Source organism: Salmo salar, chromosome 19 (genome assembly GCF_965601325.2).
Source record: "Salmo salar chromosome 19, fSalSal1, whole genome shotgun sequence".
NCBI lineage: Eukaryota > Metazoa > Chordata > Actinopteri > Salmoniformes > Salmonidae > Salmo > Salmo salar.
In genome coordinates this window covers 6,946,040-6,970,408 of record NC_138309.1, presented here as the reverse complement: position 1 = coordinate 6,970,408, position 24,369 = coordinate 6,946,040, and the positions used below count along the sequence as shown (strand labels likewise).

The 24,369-nt window shown below is 41.5% G+C and overlaps 1 protein-coding gene and 1 long non-coding RNA gene across 7 annotated transcripts in view; one reads left to right on the top strand and one right to left on the bottom strand.

Annotated features, from left to right (window-relative positions):
* Positions 1-24,369, bottom strand: part of ccdc186 (coiled-coil domain-containing protein 186) — a 149,773-nt gene that overhangs the window by 105,002 nt on the left and 20,402 nt on the right. For all 6 annotated transcript variants that reach the window (XM_045702015.2, XM_082965585.1, XM_014157070.3 and 3 more), the window contains 3 exons: positions 18,196-18,324; positions 9,463-9,675; positions 8,929-9,048 (listed from right to left, as the gene is read on the bottom strand). In XM_045702015.2, coding sequence (XP_045557971.1) covers positions 8,929-9,048; positions 9,463-9,675; positions 18,196-18,324 — 462 coding nt within the window. The remainder of the gene's footprint in view (positions 1-8,928; positions 9,049-9,462; positions 9,676-18,195; positions 18,325-24,369) is intronic.
* LOC145862289 (uncharacterized) lies at positions 507-3,518 on the top strand. Its single transcript, XR_014381589.1, has 2 exons — positions 507-719; positions 1,959-3,518. It is a non-coding gene; the product is annotated as an uncharacterized LOC145862289 (long non-coding RNA).

Here is a 24,369-nt window from a genome sequence, read left to right as displayed (position 1 = left end):
CATCTTTGCTGAAGAAAGTCTCCAGCATAGGGTCGCATAGCTTCAAATTCGTCATGGAAACCACTCGATATGACTGGTCATTGCCCAGCGGTCACCGCTAGTGATTTGCATAAAGTTGTGAAATGTACTTTTCCCACCACCTCCCACACCACGTTCGTGCCGCCCAACGGTCCCCTGCCCACTCCGCTTCTCACCACTTTCCTTCCATTGAAATGTAATGGGAAGTGGTGTTTCCCCACGCAGCACCATGTGCTAGTACTGGTCTACAATATCTTTCTTGGATGTGCTGTTATTATTTACTTAAAACCTCAAATGTAAAGTCCCCATATTTGGGGAGCCGATTAGATTTATTTTATTCAATTACGTCTGGTATGAGAACGATAGCCCCTATCTGCAAAAGCAGGATGTCTGCAGAAAGCTGAGTATCTTGGCTATTGATCTGTGACACTTACTACCATATATAGGCATACGAATGTATAAGGGAAGGCTGAGCCGATGACCTCATTTCAAGATGGCTGCTACCTACATTCCAGTTAGCGTTGTGAAGCATAAACTAAATAAACACAGAATACGTCGATTCACACCGAAAGACGGGTCTCCACAGATCATGAGGATGTCTTATTTGTCTGTCTGTGACCTAAAGTTAATGATCACCAGCCCCAAGAGTCAAAATGTTTATTTTACACAACGTTTTCACCAAACAGCAAACATTTTACAAGGTAAGCTTCGATTTGGTCTGTGTTTGAGCTATAGCTACATGGGGGTATGAAATTAATCAAAAGGTTTGGTAGGAACAAATCTAGGCTATTGCCAATGTTATCTGATGATATATGAGTTAATGGCAAGATCAAATGTCCACCGAGTGACTATATCTTTGCACATGAAAAATCTGATGAAAACACTTGGATATCCCCTGTATGTTCCCCGACACCACCACAATGTTTGAGAGAGGTTGGTGTTGTATAAATTTAGTTTTTATAACAAATAGCATTTAGGAATTGGAAATATGTAATAGCACTGGAATTATCTAGTAAGACATCCGCCACTTTGGAGAGGTTTAGGGACACTTGGAAACGTCCTGTGACCACACCTGGCATCATTTACTACAACATCTGCCCATTTGTTAGGTCTATCAATCCCATTTTTTTTCTGATATTGTTAACATGTTGTGGAAGCCATCTGATGTGTTTCCAGCTCTGGGCATCAATAATTCACTTATGGCTTGCAAACAAAAAGATGACTGAAAATAAAATATATTTTGTGTGTGCTTGATCTTGTGTATTCTGAACTACGTAACTCCTACCGATCTTCTGATAATTTCCTCATAATCTTTCCAAATATACCAAGTTATATTCATGTCAGAATCATGTAATTACACATGAATAGCAGTTACTTTTGGGTCTATTTAGGCGGAAATCTACAATTTTGCCATTACATCTGAGAGGTTTTTAATTGATAAATACAATTGTAAATGAAAATATACACATTTGGTGATAGAATTTATTTTAATATTGAAATAGGCTTACATCATGATAGGCTGCAGCACAGAAAATAAACAATGTAGCCTACCTAGTATGTTATATTTTACAGCACAGAACTTCCCCCAACCCCAAGGCATTTTATTACTCTACTGTGTTGATATTAAAAATAAACACACTTGGTGATACAGGGTTTATTTTATATTGGAATAAGCCTACATTATTATAGGCTACAGCACAGAAAATAAACATTGAATGTAGCCTAGTAGGACAATGCTACAGTTCCCCTACCGCTCAAACAAAACAATAGCATAGCACTGGCTATAACATTCTTACCTTTCAAACCTCCATTCCCAATGGGGAAAGGTAGATCATTTAGTTTTAAAAAGTATGAATGTTTGTAATGAAGGATTTTCTGCTTTTGAAATGTGGCAATTTTTACAAATGTTGAACTAACTCCTAAATCTATTTTTCTTTTAGTCAAGATGATAAGATGAGCCAGACCAGCCAACTGCCCCCACTGAGGTGGACAGAGATGGCAACCTCTTCCTTACCAGGTGGATGGACACTACAGTACTACTCTGCGCACCACAAGACTAAGAGATGGCACAGGACCCCGTTTTACCATCTCATTGACATTGCTGTGACCAACTGCTTCATCATGTACAAGGAACTCTGCCTATAAACAGTCATTAGTTTGAGCTTTCCCTTGGGTGCAATATTCATGAAGGCCAGTAGATGGGGACCTAGTCCCACTAATGAGTGTGAAGGGATGGCTTTCACCTGTGGCATGTGAGGGACAGACAATTGTCTGATTGGGCTTTTGTTTGCTGAAAATTTGATGTGGACAGTAGTCCAAAAAATGTATATAGTTGTTGGCTTGATTGATATTTGTGACTCGTTTCAGGAAACTAGGCGTATGTCGTGCGTCACTATCTCACAGGAGCGCCATTTGAAAGTACATTTTAGTTGGTTTAGCCACCGAAAAAGCCAGCAACCTTTCGGCTAGTCATGATTGTCTGAGATAATGAGTGGGCTGGACATGCCGAGAGATAAGTTCGGATTGGTCTGCCATGTAGCAAGCTTTTATGAAAGATATCACGTAGTAGAACAGCATAACTGTTGCTCTCCACTTTCTGGAGGACCGAGTTTTGAAATCAGTGGAATTAGAGTATGATAGCTAAGGAGATGGAGAAAAGTCTGGCATTTGATTGCAAATATGCAAACGGAGTACACACAGAAGGCTGTTGTATAAAACACCTGTCTCCGGATTACATCTTCAAACTAAGGGCAACCATGACATCCATGACAGAGAGGGAGAAACGTCCATCCATGTGTACGAGTGTCTAGCTAGCGACATTTTCAGATATTACACACTTCTAATTTTGTCAGAAAGATGTTTTCATTTCAAGTTGAAGTGTACTGTTAGCTAGCTAAGAGATGGCACAGGACCCTAGCTAAAAAGTGTACTTTACTCTGTCAGTCACTCTGACAGAGTAAAGTGTACTCTGTCAGAGTGACCATCGTGTTCTTGGTCACCTCCCTGACCAAGGCCCTTCTCCCCCAATTGCTCAGCTTGGCCATGCGGCCAGCTCTAGGAAAAGTCTTGGTGGTTCCAAACTTCTTACATTTAAGAATGATGGAGGCCACTGTGTTCTTGGGGGACCTTCAATGCTACAGAAATGTTTTGCTACCCTTCACCAGATCAGTATCTGTTTTTTTATTTTTAATACATTTGCGAACATTTCTAAAAACCTGTTTTCACTTTGTCATTATGGGGTATTGTGTGTAGATTGCTGAGGATTGGTACTTATTTAATCCATTTTAGAATAAGGCTGTAACGTAACAAAATGTGGATAAAGAGAAGATGGCTGAATACTTTCCGAATGCACTGCATCTCATTGTTACCATACACCTGCAACAAGATAGCTCAGATATGCGATTGCCTTTTTGAATTTTGAACGTGGATATGATAAGTATGATAGGAGCTCTGTACAACTGTGTGGAAGAATAAAAGTATCCAAAACATGTAAAACCAAACTACCAACCTTTTTTTTTTTCTTAGCCCTTTTTCTCCCCAATTTCATAGTATCCAATTGGTAGTTACAGTCTTGTCCCATCGCTGCAACTCCCATGCGTCCTCCGAAAAACAACCCAGCCAACCCAACACAATGCCTGCTTAACCCGGAAGCCAGCCGCACCAATGTGACTGCCGACCTGGCGAACGTGTCAGTGCGCATTTCGCCCGGCCCGCCACAGGAGTCACTTGCCATCCAAACCCTCCCCTAACCCGGACGACGCTGGGCCAATTGTGCACCGCCCCATGGGTCTCCAGGTCGCGGCCGGCTGCGACAGAGCCTGGACTCTAACCAGGATCTCTAGTGGCACAGCTAGCACTGCGATGCAGTGCCTTAGACCACTGCACCACTCGGGAGGCCCACGACAGACCTTGATTCTCAGGAAGAAGAAGGGCGGGGGTGTATGTTTCATGATTAACGACTCATGGTGTGATTGTAATAACATACAGGAACTCAAGTCCTATTGTTCACCCAACCTAGAATACCTCACAATCAAATGCCGACCTTATTACCTAGAATACCTCACAATCAAATGCCGACCCCCCCCTCAAGCCGATACCAGGGCGGCCCTCAAAAGAGCTTCACTGGACTTTATGCAAACTGGAAACTGGAAACCACATATCCGGAGGCCGCATTTATTGTAGCTGGGAATTTTAACAAAGCAAATTTGAGAAAAAGACTGCCGAAGTTCTATCAACACATTGACTGTAGTACTCGCGCTGCTAAAACACTCGACCACTGCTACACCAACTTCCTGGGACGCCTACAAGGACCTCCCCCACACTGATCACGACTCCAATTTTCTCCTCCCTTCCTATAGGCAGAAACTCAAACAGGAAGTAACCGTGCTAAGGACTATTCAACGCTGGTCTGACCAATCGGAATCCACACGTCAAGATTGTTTTGATCACGAGGACTGGGATATGTTCCAGGTAGCCTCCAGGAATAATATCGACGAATACAATGATACAAGTGTATAGGAGATTATTAAAACCTACCCTAACCAGAAACTCTGGATATATGGCAGCATTCGCACAAAACTGAAAGCACGAACCATCGCATTTAACCATGGCAAGGAGACTGGGAATATGGCCGAATACAAACAGTGTAGTTATTACCTCCGTCCGGCAATCAAACAGCCAAATTTTCCCAATAGAGACAAAGTAGAGTCTCAATTCAACGGCTTAGACAAGAGACGTATGTGGCAGGGTCTACAGACAATCACGAACTACAAAGGGAAAACCAGCCACGTTGCGGACACCGGCGTCTTGCTTCCGGAAAAGCTAAATATCTTCTTCACCCGCTACCAAGGACTGTGGGCTTTCCTTCTCCGTGGCCAACGCGAGTAAGACATTTAAGCACGTTAACCTTCGCAAGGCTGCCGGCCCAGAGCATGCGCAGACCAGCTGGCTGGAGTGTTTACAGATATATTCAATCTCACCCTATCCCAGTCTACTGTCCCCACATGCTTCAAGATGTCCACCATTGTTCCTGTACCCAAGAAAGCAAAGGTAACTGAACTAAATTACTATTGCCCCGTAGCACTCACTTCTGTCATCATGAAGTCTTTGCTAGGTAAAGCCCCGCCTTATCTCAGCTCACTGGTCACCATAGCAACACCCACCCGTAGCACTCGCTCCAGCAGGTATATTTCACTGGTCCTCCCCAAAGCCAACACTTCCTTTGGCCGCCTTTCCTTCCAGTTCTCTGCTGCCAATGACTGGAACGAATTGCAAAAATCTCTGAACCTGGAGTCATATCTCCCTCTCTAATTTTAAGCATCAGCTGTCAGAGCAGCTTACTCACTGTACCTGTACACAGCCAATCTGTAAATAGCACACCCAACTACCTCATCCCCACATTATTACTTACCCTCTTGCTATTTTGCACCCCAGCATCTCTACTTGCACATCATCATCTGCACATCTATCACTCTAGTGTTAATGCTAAATTCTAATTATTTCGCCTCTATGGCCTATTTATTGCCTTACCTCCCTACTCTTCTACATTTACACACACAGTACATAGATGTTTCTATTGTGTTATTGACTGTACGTTTGTTTATGTGTAACTCTGTGCTGTTGTTTTTGTCGCATTGCTTTGCTTTATCTTGGCCAGTTGTAAATGAGAACTTGTTCTCAACTGACTAAACAAAGGTAAAAAAAAAAAAAAAATTAAAGATTGAGAGACTAGTCAAGGAACATATCACCTCTACCTTACCTGTCACCCTAGACCCACTTCAATTTGCTTACCGCCCCAATAGATCCACAGACGATGCAATCGCCATCACACTGTCCTATCCCATCTGGACAATAGCTCAGCATTCAACACCATAGTACCCTCCAAGTGCGTCATTAAGCTAGAGGCCCTGGGTCTGAACCCCGCCCTGTACAACTGGGTCCTGGACTTCCTGACGGTCCGCCCCCAGGTGGTGAAGGTAGGAAAAAAACACCTCCACGTCGCTGATACTCAACCCTGGGGCCCCACAAGGATGCATGCTCAGCCTCCTCCTGTACTCCCTGTTCACCCATGACTGCATGGCCATGCACGCCTACAACTCAATGATCAAGTTGTAGGCCTGATTACCAACAATGACGAGACGGCCTACATGGAGGAGGTGAGGGCCCTGAAAGTATAGTGTCAGGAAAATAACCTCTCACCCAACGTCGACAAAACAAAGGAGCTAATCGTGGACTTCAGGCACCCCCCTACCCACATCGATGGGACCGCAGTGAAGGTGGAAAGCTTCAAGTTCTTCGGCGAACACGTCAATGACAAACTGTGGTGAAGAAGGCACAACAGCGCCTCTTCAACCTCAGGAGGCTGAAGACATTTGGCTCGGAACCTAAAACCTTCAAACTTTTACAGATGCACAATTGAGAGCATCCTGTCGGACTGTATCACCGCCTGGTACGGCAACTGCACCGCACACAACCACAGGGCTCTCCAGAGGGTAGTGCCAAAAAGATCATCAAGGACAACAACCACCTGAGCCACTGCCTGTTCACCCCGCTATCATCCAGAAGGCGAGGTCAGTACAGGTGCATCAAAGCTGGGACCGAGAGACTGAAAAAAACTGCTTCTATCTCAAGGCCATCAGACTGTTGAATAGCCTTCACTAGCACATTAGAGGCTGCTGCCCTATATACACAGACCTGGAATCACTGGCCACTTTAATAAATGGAACACTAGTCAGTTTAATCACGTTTACATATGTTGCATTACTCATCTCATATATATGTATTCTATACTATCTACTGTATCTGTCTATGCCGCTCTGACATTGCTCATCCAAATATGTATATATTCTTACTTCCATTCCTTTTCTTTAGATGTGTGTGTATTGTTGTGAAATTGATTGGTATTACTATTAGATATTACTCCACTGTCAGAGCTAGAAATACAAGCATTTCGCTACAACCGCAATAACAACTGCTAAACACGTGAATGTGACAAATACAATTTGTTTTTAAATCTCCAATATACAAATAGTGCAAATTCAGATAATGACCTTGAAAATCATAAACTAAGTCACACACAGTCATACTGTATTTGGGCGTATAATAGTGTATACTATTATTCTTCTGCCACTTCTATCCTGTTTCTTCCTGTCTTTTAACCTCTTGACGGTCGCATTTTGAAAAAAATTCGTGCCCCATTTTAAACGGCCTACTACTCAAACTCAGAAGCTAGGATATGCATATAATTCATACTTGTGGATAGAAAACACCCTAAAGTTTCTAAAACTGTTTGAATGGTGTCTGTGAGTATAACAGAACTCATGGCAGTCAAAACCCCGAGACAGATCGAAACAGGAAGTGGAATTCTGAATTGCGAACTCAACTTCATCACGTTGCCTATTAATCACACCGTGAGCTATGGTTCATTGAGCACTTCCTATTGCTTCCACTAGATGTCCCCAGTCTTTACAAAGTGGTTCGAGTCTCCTACTGTTAAAACTGAATGAATGAGACGCTGTGGAACGTGGTCACACGGAGAGGGCCATCACCATTATGACGCCGGCGCCCCTGGTTACCCTCCCCTTTCGAAACGTTTTGAAACACAATGCAATCGTCCCCCTCGAATCTTATTGGCTCTCTTGTTGAAAAAGGCCCTGAAGATTTATGTTATACAACGTTTGACATGTTTGAACGAACCTAAATGGGGAAAAAAATGTATTTTCTTGAAATGGCTGTCCCACGGCCGACGGAGCATTTGGATCAGCCTTCAGACGCGCTAACAAGAACAAGCTCTTGGAACATAAATGAGTAATTTTTTCGAACGAAAATACATTTGTTGTGGACCTGGGATTCCTGTAAGTGCTTTCTGATGAAGACAACCAAAGGTAAGGGATTATTGACAATAGTATACAAGACTAGATGTGATATGCGATTGTTCCAAGATGGCGCTGGCCTGTAACGTTAGCCCATTTTTCAGAGTATCGCATCCCCTTTCATCGCAAAGTATGATTACCCAGTAAAGTTAATTTTAAATCTGGCATTACAGGTGCTTTCAAGAGATATTCATCTATAAATCTTAGAATGACAATATTACATTTTAAAAATGTTTTCGAATAGTAATTTAGTAAATTGTAGCTCTGTTTCATCGGATGCATTTGAGGGAAAATAGTTAGCCAACGTTACGCACCGATGTAAAATGCTGTTTTTATATATAAATATGAACTTTATCGAACAAAAGAATGCATGTATTGTGTAACATGATGTCCTAGGTGTGTCATCTGATGAAGATTGTCAAAGGTTAGTGCTGCATTTAGCTGTTTTTTGGTTATTTGTGATGCATGTGGTTGGTCGGAAAATGGCTATGTGGCTACTTTTACGATATACTCCTCTAACATAATCTAATGTTTTGCTTTTGCTGTAAAGCCTTTTTGAAAATCGGACAACGTGGTTCGATTCAGGAGAGGTGTATCTATAAAACGATATAATTTGAAAAAAAAAATGATTTTTTTATTTTTATTACATTTTGTTATGCTAATGGCGATAGGATTTTTCGCTGGATGTCCGTCCCGTATGAGGCCGCACAGGGGTTAACTTTTGTTCTGATGCGATTAATATTCAGGCTTTGGCCACAGCAATTCTGTGTCTGAAAATCACAGATTGAACCAATGGTTTTTCAATGGGAGTCATCCATTGATCATCAACGGAGATGATTGTCTGTCAAAACACGCAATGTCCACTTTTTTACTTTTTTTTTACGCAATGTCTGCTTTTTTTTAACAAAAATAAACTTGAGTTGAACTTTTGACAGACAAAAATAGACAATTGAAGAACGCATATAGGATTTCATCCATGTTCATTCTTTGTGGCTGTCGCCTTACTAGTCAACCGTGTAAAAAATGCAGTTGGTCTTACCTTATGGGCGTCGGTCTCACTATTCAGCTTGTTCTGAGCCCATTTGACCTTGATGAGGTGAGAGTTGATCCCCTCCTTGACGTTCTCCAACTCCCGATTCAACCTGCTCACCTCTCCCTCCTGAGGACAACAAGAGTTGGATTCCATTAGGATGTGACAGGCACGGTATGCCATTTCATTTGTAATTAATGTTAAAGGATCACTTTACTCAAAAAACATATTTCAGTATTTTGTTCATTAGTCCACTGTTATGGTCAGCAGTAAAGTTTCAGAAAAAGCAAAAGTTGTGATGATGCAAAATGCAGCAGGTACAAAGAAAAACATTCCACCACCATCATGTTCATCATCATCATCAAAAGCCTTCGAGCAGACTCTTTCCAATAACTTACAATAAATATGAAAGACTCATGGCAAAATAGGTTTGCCAGTGCAAATAAAGCAGCGGTGTCAGAAAGTCCATCTAATATTGCGCCAGCGCCACCTTAGCAGCTGAACATGTGGAACTTTGTTGCTTAAACATTAACCCTGCGTTACCTTGGTGTCATGGAGCTGCTGCAGCCGGCCTTTCTCCTGGGCCAACTGGTTTCCCCTGAGGGCCTGGCGGTCCACCTCCTTGGTGGCCTCCCTCAGCCTCCTTTCCAGACCCTCCTTGTCCCTGCGCAGGTCCAGAGCCTCCTTCTCCCCACGAACATACTTCATCACCATGGCCTCCTTCTCCTGACGCGCCTCCTCACACTTCTTCCCAGCCTGGGAGGGACACATGAATTAATAGCTGTTACATTGATTATATCATTATGTATTACATTGATTATATCATCAGTATAGGCTGGTGAGAGGAGGACGGCTCATAGTAATGGTGGATGGAATGGAATCGATTGAATGGTATCAAACACATGTTCCATTAATTTCGTTCTAGCCATTAGTCCTACTATGAGGCCATAAGCCACCACAGGTTAGTATGTCGACAGGTAGACACAGACATTTACAAACATGCAGACACACATTCACTGATGTACACAGAAACACAGGTGCATGCATTATGCAAGTTTACACACAGACATGCAGAAAAATAGACACAGAAATTATGCATGCTCAAGTGCACACTCATTCATGCTTAATTAAAACTCTTGTATTATATCTGGGGGCGTAGTGACGGACTCTCTGATTGCATGTCGTAAGTGGATAGTGCTGCAATTGAATGTGGCAGTTTGGTTGAGGTTTCAATACAAAAATCCACAATGAGTATGTGTGAGATCTAAACTAGAGCCATACAAATGGTAGTGCAGTGCATTGATAGGTCAGCTTGTAATCTGCCAGTTAGGAAAATCCTCAGTCATCGGTCAGGGTAAAAAATGCCAGCTGGCTCAAGGACAGTTGGGTGCTCTCACACAGGTGTGTTAATATTTAGATGGCTTGAAAAAGCTAATAAACTACCCCAAAACGATTTATATTGTTCAGCGAACAGTGAAATTGAATGCGTTATCCTTCCAAAGCTACCAGACCGTCACAGCCAGGACATTTTAGCTAAAATCCTGGTTGCCTCTGACAGCAGGCTGAAACTTGGCTGCAAGTGGATCTTCTAGCATGACAATAACCAAAAGCACACATCAAAATCCACAAAGAAATGGTAAATTAACCACAAAATAAAAATGTGCAACAGCCTTCTCAGTCTCCAGTTGAACCCCATTGAAAACCTGTGGTTTGAATAGAAGAGGGCAGTCCATAAACGTAGATGAAGGACATCAAGGATCTGAAAATATTCTGTATCGAGGAATGGTCCAAGATCCCTCCAAATGTGTTCTCCAACCTCATAAAACATTTTAGAAAAAGGCTCAGTGTCATTATCCTCACAAGGGGAGGGTGCTGGAGTACTGAAGAGGGGTTCCAATAATTCTGACCCCTATCTTTTCGAGAAGAAAAATGTATTACTTGTTGAACAAAATCTCTTTCTCTGAGCAATTGTCTTAATATGAAATTATATATTTTTTGCATACAATATAGCTCAGAAAAGTATTATTTATTTTATAGAGTATTTGTTGCTCATCTATATCAAGGGATCCAATAATTTTGGAACCCACTATATAGGAATAGAATCGCCTTTTTCACTGCACCCCTTTGATTTGAAGAAAACATTTCCATACACGTTTGCCCATGGTAGAAGTGGTCAGGAAGATATCTTTTGGACCTGAATGCAAAAACATTCAGGCGATAGAGGTTCTCAAAGTTGACCCATTTTGCATACCACACGCTACCATGTAACTTCTTCATCACTGAAAAAGATAAAACCGTTGCGAATGATATCAGTTGAAGGCTTACAAAGAGGGTTGTCCAATAATGTATAATTTCTTGCAAATAAAATGTTTTTAACTAATGTCAACTATATAAAAAACAAACTCCACACAAAACAAAAACCTTGCAAATGTTGTAGCTTAGACCCTATTTTAACCTGTTATGGCTAGGGGGCAGTATTGACACGGCCGGATAAAAAACGTACCCGATTTAATCTGATTACTACTCCTGCCCAGTAACTAGAATATGCATATAATTATTGGCTTTGGATAGAAAACACCCTAAAGTTTCTAAAACTGTTTGAATGGTGTCAGTGAGTATAACAGAACTCATTTGGCAGGCCAAAACCTGAGAAGATTCCTTACAGGAAGTGGCCTGTCTGACCATTTCTTGCCCTCCTTGATTATCTCTAACAAATACAGGGGATCTCTGGCATGACGTGACACTTCCTACGGCTCCCATGGGCTCTCAGAAGGCGGGAAAAAGCTGAACGATGTAATTCCATCCCCAGGCTGAAACACATTAGCGCGTTTGGCAAGTGCTCTATCAGAGGGCCATTAGACTGAGGCTCGTGCATGAGGGGATAGCATGCTTTTACTTTCTCTCTCTTTGTAATAAAAAACTATTTCCCGGTCGGAATATTATCGCTTTTTTACGAGAAAAATGGCATAAAAATTGATTTTAAACAGCGGTTGACATGCTTCGAAGTACGGTAATGGAATATTTAGAATTTTTTTGTCACGAAATGCGCCATGCTCGTCACCCTTATTTACCCTTTCGGATAGTGTCTTGAACGCACGAACAAAACGCCGCTATTTGGATATAACAATGGATTATTTGGGACCAAACCAACATTTGTTATTGAAGTAGAAGTCCTGGGAGTGCATTCTGATGAAGAACAGCAAAGGTAATAACATTTTTCTTATAGTAAATCTGACTTTGGTGAGTGCTAAACTTGCTGGGTGTTTAAATAGCTAGCCCTGTGATGCCGGGCTATCTATTGAGAATATTGCAAAATGTGCTTTCACCGAAAAGCTATTTTAAAATCGGACATAGCGAGTGCATAGAGGAGTTCTGTATCTATAATTCTTAAAATAATTATGTTTTTTGTGAACGTTTATCGTGAGTAATTTAGTAAATTCACCGGCAGTGTTCAGTCGGAATGCTAGTCACATGCTAGTTACATGCTAATGTAAAAAGCTGGTTTTTGATATAAATATGAACTTGATTGAACAAAACATGCATGTATTGTATAACATAATGTCCTAGGGTTGTCATCTGATGAAGATCATCAAAGGTTAGTGCTGCATTTAGCTGTGGTTTGGGTTTATGTGACATTATATGCTAGCTTGAAAAATGGGTGTCTGATTATTTCTGGCTGGGTACTCTGCTGACATAATCTAATGTTTTGCTTTCGTTGTAAAGCCTTTTTGAAATCGGACAGTGTGGTTAGATTAACGAGAGTCTTGTCTTTAAAATGGTGTAAAATAGTCATATGTTTGAGAAATTGAAGTAATAGCATTTCTAAGGTATTTGAATAACGCGCCACAGGATTCCACTGGCTGTTACGTAGCCGACCCTAGAGAGGTTAATAAGTGAATACAGATTTAGTTTAACTGACTTGTGTGATAAGTTGGTCTCTCCTCATTTGATAATACGGAAAATAACCACCACAACACCTACTCCCGTTGCCTGCTGCACTGCTGCTTGGATTCCACCTGGCGATCTGTTCACCGTCTGCCCTGGCCTGTCTCCCCGTCTGGTACAGCTACCCCCACCACACTCACCCCTCTCTCCCGAGCTTTCGCTCGCCTCCAGCACACACGCAATGTTGGGGCGAGTGACTCTGAACTTACAATGGCTAGCCCAAAGTCGGTTCAGGTTATCAGTCAACCTACAAACAGCACAGGAATGATATCATCAACATGTATTGATCACATCTTTACTAATGCTGCAGAAATTACCTTGAAAGCAGTATCCAGATCCATCGGATGTAGTGATCACAAAATGATAGCCATATCTAGGGACACCAAAGTTAGGCTGGGCCTAATATAGTGTATAAGAAGTAATACAATACGTTTTGTGGTGATTCCTATGTTGTTGACGTAAAGAATATTTATTGGTCCGTGGTGTGTAATGAGGAGCAAACATACGCTGCCCTTGACACATTTATATGATTGCTTATTCCAGTTACTAATAACCACGCACCCATTAAGAAAATGACTGTAAAACTGTTAAATCCCCTTGGGTTGATGAGGAAATTAATAATGGTATGGTTGAGAGGGATGAGGCAAAAGGAATGGTAAATAAGTCTGGCAGCCAGACTTTTGCAAATTGAGATATCATGTGGATGTACTGAATAAAAAAAATAAACTATACTATGAAACAAAGATAAATGACAAAGAATTATAGTAAAACAGAACCTTAAATTACATTTTGGGGGAAAAAAAGCAAACTCAGCTCCATCCATTCATTCATTCATTCATTCATTCATTCATAAAATCACAAAACCAACTGATATTGCCAACTACTTTAATAATTTTTTCATTGGCAAGATTAGCAAATTTATGCATGACATGCTAGAAATAACCACTGACACAACAATTCCTGGGTAGCGGAATAACTTTTGGTTCCGTTCAGGCCTGAGGGCATACACTTTCTAATAGGCTGAAATTGAAAATATGGTAAATAGGAGTGGCAATATCGTCCGCTATTATCCTCAATAATTTTCCATCCAAGTTGTCAGACCCCAGTGGCTTGTCATTGTTGATTGGCAACATACATTTTTTCACCTCTTCCACACTTACTTTACAATGCTTGTCTTTCATAATTTGGTCAGATATACTTGGATGTGTAAAGCACACTTTACTGGCTCAAATAGCCGACCAATTAGCCTGTTACGAACCCTTAGTAAACTTTTGGAAAAAATTGTGTTTGACCACATACAATGCTATTTTACAGTAAAGAAATTGACAACAGACTTTCAGCACGCTTATAGGGAAGGACATTCAATTGACTGATGAATGGCTGAGAGAAATTGATGATAAAAAAAAGATGGTGAGGGCTGTTTTGTTTGACTTCAGTGTTTTATTATCGATCATTGTCTGCAGCTGGAAAAATGTGGTATGGCTTTACACACCCAGCTATATTGTGGATAAATAGTTATCTGTATAACAGAATACAGAGGGTGTTCTTCAAAGGAAGCCTCTCGAACATAATCCAGGTAAAAATCAGGAATTCCCCAGCTGTCTAGGACCCTTCATTTTTCCTGTCTTTACTAACAACATGCCTGCCACTGGTTGGAATAAGTTAGCCCTAAAATTTCTAAAACTAAAAGTATTGTATTTAGTACAAATCATTCACTAAACCCTAAACCTCAACTAAATATTATAATAAATCCTGTGGAAATTGAGCAAGTTGAGGAGACTAAACTGCTGGTAGTAACCCTGGATTGTTAACCGTCATGGTCAAAACATACTGATACAACAGTGACTAAGATGGGGAGAAGTCTGTCCATAATAAAGCACTGCTCTGCCTTCTTAACAATACTGTCAACAAGGCAGGTCCTAAAGGCCCTAGTTTTGTCGCACATGGACTACTGTTTAGTCATGTGGTCAGGTGCCACAAAAAGGGATTTAGAAAAACTGATATTGGCTCAGAACAGGGCAGCACGGCTGGCTCTTGCGATGTACACAGAGAGCTAACATTAATAATATGCATGTCAATCTCTCCTGGCTCAAAGTAGAGGAGAGATTGACTTCATCACTACTTGTATTTATGAGAGGTATTGACATGTTGAATGCACCGAGATGTTGGTTTCAACTACTAGCTCACAGTTCGGACACCCATGTATACCCCAAAAGACACGCCACAAGAGGTATTTTCACAGTCCCCAAGTCCAGAACAGACTATGGGAGGCGCACAGTACTATATAGAGCCATGACTACATGGAACTCTATTCCACATCAAGTAACTGATGCAAGCAGTAAAATTTGATTTAAAAAAAACAGATAAAAAAAACACCTTATGGAACAGCGGGGACTGTGAAACACCACAAACATAGGCACAGACAAATGCATACACACACACGATAACATACGCACTATACACACACGTGCACATGGATATGTGGAAGTGGTAGAGTAGGGGCCTGAGGGCACACAGTGTGTTCTGAAATCTGTGAATGTGCTGTAATGTATAAAAAAATGTTAAGTATAAACTTCTTTAATTTTGCTGGACCCCAGGAAGAGGATCGATAATACATACAAATACAGTATCTCTATGCATTAAAATTGCCATCTATAAAATGCAATTGTGTTCATTCTCCATAGCTTATGCCTGACCATACCATAACCCCACAGTAACCATGGGGCACTCTGTTCACAACGTTGACATCAGTAAACCGCTCGCCACACACGTGATGTGCCATTGAGAGGCCAGTAGGACGTACTGGCAAATTATTTAAAACAATGTTGGAGGCAGCTTATGGTAGAGAAATCAACTTTAAATTATCTGGCAACAGCTCTGGTGTACATTCCTGCAGTCAGTTTGCCAATTGCATGCTCCCTCAAAACTTGAGACATCTGTGGCATTGTGTTGTGTGGGAAAATTGCACATTTTAGAGTGGCTTTTTATTGTCCCCAGCACAAGGTGCACCTGTGTAATGATCATGCTGTTTAATCAGCTTCTTGATATGCCACACCTGTCAGGTGGATGGATTATCTTGGCAAAGGAGAAATGCTCACTAACGGGGGGGGGGGGGGGGGGGGGGGGAATGTGCACAAAATTTGAGAGAAATAAGCTTTTTGTGCGTATGGAAAATATCTGGGATTTTTTATTTCAGTTTATGAAATATGGGACCAAATCTTTACATGTTGCGGCATATTTTTGTTCAGTGTATGTTGCTTCAATTTAAATTCACTTGCCACTCAACTCACACAGCTCAATTAATTTCTCCCAATCTCTGTACTTGAAGCCTACGCACTGGGCATATGTGACCGACTGGCTCAAATCGGTCTTATGTAGCAACATTTTTAATTGTGTTTTTTACATTGGATAAAAGTAGAGACTCAGAGCTACAAATGGTATATCATACACTGCAGTTGAGGAACAATGGGAAAGTAATTTTGCTTTGAAAGGTGATAAACTTGTAAACTCACTTTTGAGAAAATGGCATTTGAATGTTTTGGTACTACCTTTGGAGAACCCTTCTTTGTCTACACCCATTCAGCATCGTTCACACCCTCTTTAGCTTTAGCCCAACCCATATCTTTAAGGGTTGATCCGAATGTACTAAGAGCAGTCAAGCACCCAAGCTAACTTCCGAACAGCTCACTGAACATTACTCACCCTGGCAGAGATGGTTAGGCTGTTATGTTATCCAGGGAGTTGGTGACTGCAACTGTGCTGTCAGATTGTCAGTTCGTAAATTCAGAGCGCACACCGGACGCTCAAGCCGATGAGTAGGGTTGATCCGAACGGTCTGACCTCACAACGACAGTCAATAGCCAAAGCTAACTGGCTAACATTGGCTAGCTACTTCCAGACAAATAATGAGAGAACACCCCACTCTGACCATTTTACTCACCCAAGCAGAGCTGGTTAGGCTGTTTTCATGTTATCCAGAGCTTTGGGGACTGTAAATGCGCTGCTGGCAAAATTTGAATTAGCTTTTTTGCCAACGTTTACTGACACCAGCCATATTCAACGTGTGTTGAGCATTCGTAAATTAATCTGCGCTCTCTGGCACACTCAGACGTGAGTGCTCTGAAATTGGAGTAGATGGCCAGACTGAATTTACAAACGCACTCAAAATGGTTACTTGCATAGTGTTTTGTAAAGACATGTAGCTAGGTAAACAATGAACCATAATCCCAACGCATGACGTTAAAATCCTGCATGAATCTGCAGGTAGCTAACCAACCAGGTTCAATGTTAGCTAGCTAACATTAGACAATAGCTAGCCAAGCAAATAGCTCTGAGATACGAATAAGGTCATACACGTAACGTTAGCTAGCGAGCCAGCCAGCTAACGTTAGCTAGCTAGCGAGGTAAACAACGAACCATAATCACAACTCACTACATTACTACCCCGTATTAATCTTTAGGTAGCTAACCAACCAGGTTCAATGTTAGCTAGCTAACATTAGGCTACAGCTAGCCAAGCAAATGGCTCTTTCTATCAAAATTAGAAACATGTAATATCTGATAATGTAGCTAGCTAGACTTTCTTACCCCTATACATCATTCATGGTTGGATGCGTCTCCTGTCGGATGCCATGGTTGCCCTTAGTTTGAAGATGTAATCCGGAGACAGGTGTTTTCTCCAACTCCTTAGCTATCATACTCGAATTCCACTGATTTCAAAACTCAGTCCTCCAGAAAGTGGAGTTTTAATGCACTATACATAAAAAAACCGCAGTGTTAGACAGGATTACCTAAACATACTGACCAGCTCAGACACAAGCGTGCTATATGGCAAACCAATCCGAACGCATCTCTCAGCATGACCAGCCCACTCACTATCTGAGCCAATCATGGCTAGCGGGAAGGTTGCCCTCTTTTTCTGTGGCTAAACCAACTAGGCTCGTAATTCAACAACTTTATTCGTATTTACAGATGGCATACAAGTTTATTATTAAGGCACATGAAAGTTCACAGGAGAGCCGTTTGAACGTAGACTTTACATTTTTATCAAAATGTTATTTTGGGCAGAAATGCCTTCACGAACATGTGAAGTAGTGACCCGCGACATTAAGCCTAGTTTCCTGAGACGGGTGATATATTTCCATAATGATAGGTGTAAAGGAATGGCAGAGATAGGGAGTTAACAGTATGAAACTCATTGCATGCTGAAGACACATTGAGCTAATTTAAATCTATTATACTGCTTGTCCGACAATTTTTTCTACCCGTCTCGGACTGTCGTGCACTGCTATGCAAGGGTCTTCTTGACATCCTCTTTCTCCGGGAGCTTACCTGCTCTAGCCGGTAGGCAGTCTCTCTGTGCAACTGCTGCAGAGCGTTCTTCGCGGCGCCATCTTGGTAAACCAGTTTGTCCCTGGATTCCTTCAACTCCCTCAGCAGCTCCTCCACCCGGCCCTCCAACTGGGAGAGACACAAAAGACATTGTAGGGTGAAGTTGCCCCTAGACACTGATCTTAGGACTGTTTTGTATTTCCCACACTAATTGCTAAGATTTGGAGGGGAAACCAATCCTAGAGCTGTATCTAGGAGAAACATCACCCAGGAGCAACAAAGAGTAGAGGACAGGTCCGTCAGGTTAGACAGGGACAGACCTGGCTTAACCTGCCTGACTGACAAGCATGCAAACATACATAACAGTGCCTTCAGAAAGTATTCAAAACCCTTCAATCAATCCACATTTTTCTGTGTTACAGCCTGAACTTAAAATGTATTAAAATGTAGATGTTTTTGTCACTGGCCTACACACAATACCCCATAATGTCAAAGTGTAATGATGTTTTTCGAAATGTTTACAAATTATTTTAAAATTAAAAGCTGAAATATTTGTAGTCAATAAGTATTCAACCTCCTTATTTACGATTGCAATAACAAATTCTGGGGCAGAAATCACTCTGTGACTACCTCATCTCTGTACCCCACACATACAAACAATGTAAGGTCCCTCAGTCGAGCAGTGAATTTCTAACACAGATTCAAACAAAGACCAGGGAGGTTTTCCAATGCCTCTCCAAGGGCACATATTAGTAGATGGGTGAAGAAAAAAGCAGACATTGAATATCCCTTTGAGCATGGTGAAGTTATTAATTACACTTTGGATGGTATATTAATACAACCAAGCGCTACAAAGATAGAGGCGTTGCCGGAGAGGAAGGAAACCGTTCGGAGTGACTTTAAAACAGTTACAGAGTTTAATGGCTTTGATAGGAGAAAACTGAGCATGGATCAACAACATTGTAGTTACTCCACAACCTAACTGACAGAGTGAAAATTAGGAAGCCTGTACAGAATACAAATATTCCAAAACATGCATCCGCTTTCTAACCAGGCACTAAAGTAATACAGCAAATAAATGTGGCAAAGCAATTACATTTTTGTCCTGAACACAAAGTGTTATGTTTGGGGAACATCCATTACAACACATTACCGAGTACCACTCTCCATATTTACAAGCATAGTGGATCATGTTATGGGTACGCTTGTAATCGTTAAGGACTGCGTAGTTTTTCCAAAGGCCAAATTGTCATTGGAGATGCTTACCAAGAAAACAGTGATTGTTCCTGAGTGGCCGAGGTACAGTTAAATCTACTTGAACATCTATGGCATAACCTGAAAATGGTTGTCTAGCAATGATCAACAACCAATTTGACAGAGCTTGCATCATGGGTGAGAAATAAATATAATGAATTAATTTCAATTCAAGCGACAACAAAACAAAATGTGGAATAGATCAAATGGTATAAATACTTTCTTTAGGCACTGTACCTCCAAAAGGCTACAGACAGGAAAGATTAAAAGTTTAATACATATTTTTTTATAATAACAGCAGTAAATGACAAAAAAAAAAAAAAAGAGTATATTTTTTGCTCTTTCATGGCGATGGGTAATTGAGAAGACTTGGTCTATCTAAAATGCACACGCACAGACAACAAACTTAAGGACGGACAGACAGCAATACTATAGATTACACAGAGATTGGAAATTAATGTCCCAGTTGGGCTATAAAGGTTCCCTGGTTTCCATTCAAGCTGACCCACGCTCTCTCCACTGGCTTCCAGTTGAAGCTCGCATCCGCTACAAGACCATGGTGATTGCCTACGGAGCTGTGAAGGGAACGGCACCTCCATACCTTCAGGCTCTGATCAGGCCCTACACCCAAACAAGGGCACTGCGTTCATCCACCTCTGGCCTGCTGGCCCCCCTACCTCTGAGGAAGCACAGTTCCCGCTCAGCCCAGTCAAAACTGTTCGCTGCTCTGGCACCCCAATGGTGGAACAAGCTCCCTCACGACGCCAGGACAGCGGAGTCAATCACCACCTTCCGGAGACACCTGAAACCCCACCTCTTTAAGGAATACCTAGGATAGGATAAAGTAATCCTTCTAACCCCCCCCCCCCCTTAAAAGACTTAGATGCACGATTGTAAAGTGGTTGTTCCACTGGATATCATAAGGTGAATGCACCAATTTGTAAGTCGCTCTGGATAAGAGCGTCTGCTAAATGACTTAAATGTAATGTAATGTAAAAAGTGGTCGAAACAAAAAATCATATCACCTATTTTGACATTCTCAAAAGAAGCATCAAGGTGTACTGAAAATCACCAATCACGACTCAAGAATCACTGGAATCTGGTGCAGTATAAAAGCTAGTCTACATTATTTATTTATTTATTCTTTAACTAGTCAAGTCAATTAATAACAAATTCTTATTTACAATGACGGCCTACCCCGACCAAACCCTAACGACGCTGGGCCAATTGTGCGCCACTCGGAGCAACATCAAGAACTACAGTGGGGGGAAAAGTATTTGATCCCCTGCTGATTTTGTACGTTTGCCCACTGACAAAGAAATGATCTGTCTATAATTTTAATGGTAGGTTTATTTGAACAGTGAGAGACAGAATAACGACAAAAAAAATCCAGAAAAAAGCATGTCAAAAATGTTAGAAATTGATTTGCATTTTAATGAGGGAAATAAGTATTTGACCCCTCTGCAAAACATGACTTAGTACTTGGTGACAAAACCCTTGCTGGCAATCACAGAGGTCAGACGTTTCTTGTAGTTGGCCACCAGGTTTGCACACATCTCAGGAGGGATTTTGTCCCACTCCTCTTTGCAGATCTTCTCCAAGTCATTAAGGTTTCGAGGCTGACGTTTGGCAACTCAAACATTCAGCTCCCTCCACAGATTTTCTATGGGATTAAGGTCTGGAGACTGGCTAGGCCACTCCAGGACCTTAATGTGCTTCTTCTTGAGCCACTCCTTTGTTGCCTTGGCCATGAGTTTTGGGTAATTGTCATGCTGGAATACCCATCCACGACCCATTTTCAATGCCCTGGCTGAGGGAAGGAGGTTCTCACCCAAGATTTGATGGTACATGGCCCCGTCCATCATCCCTTTGATGCGGTAAAGTTGTCCTGTCCCCTTAGCAGAAAAACACTCCCAAAGCATAATGTTTCCACCTTCATGTTTGACGGTGGGGATGGTGTTCTTGGGGTCATAGGCAGCATTCCTCCTCCTCCAAACACGGCGAGTTGAGTTGATGCCAAAGAACTCCATTTTGGTCTCATCTGACCACACCATTTTCACCCAGTTGTCCTCTGAATCATTCAGATTTTCATTGGCAAACTTCAGACGGGCATGTATATGTGCTTTCTTGATCAGGGGGACCTTGCGGGCGCTGCAGGATTTCATTCCTTCACGGTGTAGTGTGTTACCAATTTTTTCTTGGTGACTATGGTCCCAGCTGCATTGAGATCATTGACAAGATCCTCCCGTGTAGTTCTGGGCTGATTCCTCACCGTTCTCATGATCATTGCAACTCCACGAGGTGAGGTCTTGCATGGAGCCCCAGGCCGAGGGAGATTGACAGTTCTTTTGTGTTTCTTCCATTTACGAATAATCGCACCAACTGTTGTCAACTTCTCACTAATCTGCTTGGCGATGGTCTTGTAGCCTATTACAGCCTTGTGTAGGTCTACAATCTTGTCCCTGACATCCTTGGAGAGCTCTTTGGTCTTGGCCATGGTGTAGAGTTTGGAATCTGATTGATTGATTGCTTGCTTGCTTGCTTCTGTGGACAGGTGTCTTTTATACAGGTAACAAACTGAGATTAGGAGCACTCCCGTTACCTGTATAAAAAGACACCTGGGAGCCAGAAATCTTTCTGATTGAGAGGCGGTCAAATACTTATTTCCCTCATTAAAATGCAAATCAATTTCTAACATTTTTGACATGCGTTTTTCTGGATTTTTTTGTTGTTATTCTGTCTCTCACTGTTCAAATAAACCTACCATTAATATTATAGACTGATCATTTCATTGTCAGTGGGCAAACGTACAAAATCAGCAGGGGATCAAATACTTTTTTCCCTCACTGTACAAGACATGACTTTAGTTGGCATACAATTTTTGTGCGTTCTGGATACACCGATTCTGCTAATATTATCAGATTTTTACAATGAAGCATATAATCTGCAGAGACATTCACTGAATTTGAGCATCTAGAATGCACTCTTTGTTTAGTCCTGGCCCTGCTATGACTGTGCCTACTAAGTTCACTCCACCTGACCTTGAAGGTCAACCAGTCATATCATGATTTTTAGTTTATTTAATTTTTACAGGGACAGTGCACATTAATCAACGTTAAAGTAAAAGTGCTGGTTTTAGCCTGCCAGCTAATTTTCAACCGCAGTCCCTGGGCAGGTTATATGAGGTCTGAACTTCTACCAGGGCCCGTGTTCATAAAGCTTCTCAGAGTGGAAGGGCTGATCTAGGATCAGGTCACCCATGTCCATATAATTATGATCTAAAGAGCAAAATGTATCCTAGATCAGCGCTCCAATTCTGAGATGCTTTGAAAAATACGGGCCCTGGATAGGGCTGTTACGGTGACCATTTTACCGCCACACCAGCAGTCACAAATAATGACCGCAGTCAAATTCCACGTGACCGTTGAGTCACAGTAACTAGGCTTCTCCAAAACTGCGCTCTGATGCCGCCAATGGTCATTAGTAGCCTACCAAATCAAACACTTCATGACAGCCCTGGCATTCAGAGATTGAGCGGAATAGGATCACATTGCACAGCGAGAGCCAACTTCTCATAGCTGGCTGACGCATGGAATTAAATAAGTGTTCTTATAAGCCCATGTTGGATGGACCCCATCAGGATTCTATAGGCTAGACCTACTATATTTATTTCTAAACATTTCTAAAAGTATGCACATTGCATCGTTTTACAACCACAGTAGCCTAGCTGGCTGGAATGAACATGAGCCATGGTTAAAAAGGCCCTATTTTCGCAAATCAAGTGCATACGAATGACATCTTTTTTTTCCCCTGTTCCGACCAGGCCCCCAGTGTCCTGTCTGGAGAATGAAGTCACAAGCGCTAGTGGTCAGCTACGCATAGCAACCTACTGTAGCCATTCCAAAAATCATGGTATGCCGTAGAAAGCTTATGTTATTTATGACCGTCAAACACATTTCTTGAGACGGCAGTCTTGGTCTCTAAAATGTATTTACTAAGATCATGTTCAATCCCCACTACGAATTATTTTAAATTTGCTACAAATTGAGATATTTAATTAAATACTGATCCATTCTGACTACAAAACTCAGCAAAATTAGGAAAGGTCCCTTTTTCAGGACCCAGTCCTTCAAAGATAATTCATAAAAATTCAAATAACTTCACAGATCTTCATTGTAAAGGGTTTAACTTCTTTTGGCAGTGAAATTGCAAGGCGCCAAATTCAAACAACAGAAATCTCAATAAAAATTCCTCAAACATACAAGTATTATACACCATTTTAAAGATGAACTTCTTGTTAATCCAACCACAGTGTCCGATTTCCAAAAGGCTTTACGGCGAAAGCATACCATGCGATTATGTTAGGTCAGCGCCTAGTCACAAAAAAACATACAGCCATTTTCCAGCCAGAGAGGAGTCACAAAAAGCAGAAATAGAGATAAAATGAATCACTAACCTTTGATCTTCATCAGATGGCACTCATAAGACTTCATGTTACACAATACATGTATGTTTTGTTCGATAAAGTTCATATTTATATCCAAAAATCTCAGTTTACATTGGCGCGTTATGTTCAGTAATGTTTTGCCTCCAAAACAACCGGTGAATTTGCAGAGAGCCACATCAATTTACAGAAATACTCATCATAAACGTTGATGAAAGATACAAGTGTTATGCATAGAATTAAAGATAAACTTCTCCTTAATGCAACCGCTGTGTCAGATTTCAAAAAAGCTTTACGGTGAAAGCACACCATGCGATAACCTGAGTACAGCGCTCAGCCACCAAAACAAGCCATACAGATACCCGTCATGTTGTGGAGTCAACAAAAGTCAAAAATAGCGTTATAAATATTCACTTACCTTTGATGATCTTCATCGGAATGCACTCCCAGGAATCCCAGTTCCACAATAAATGTTT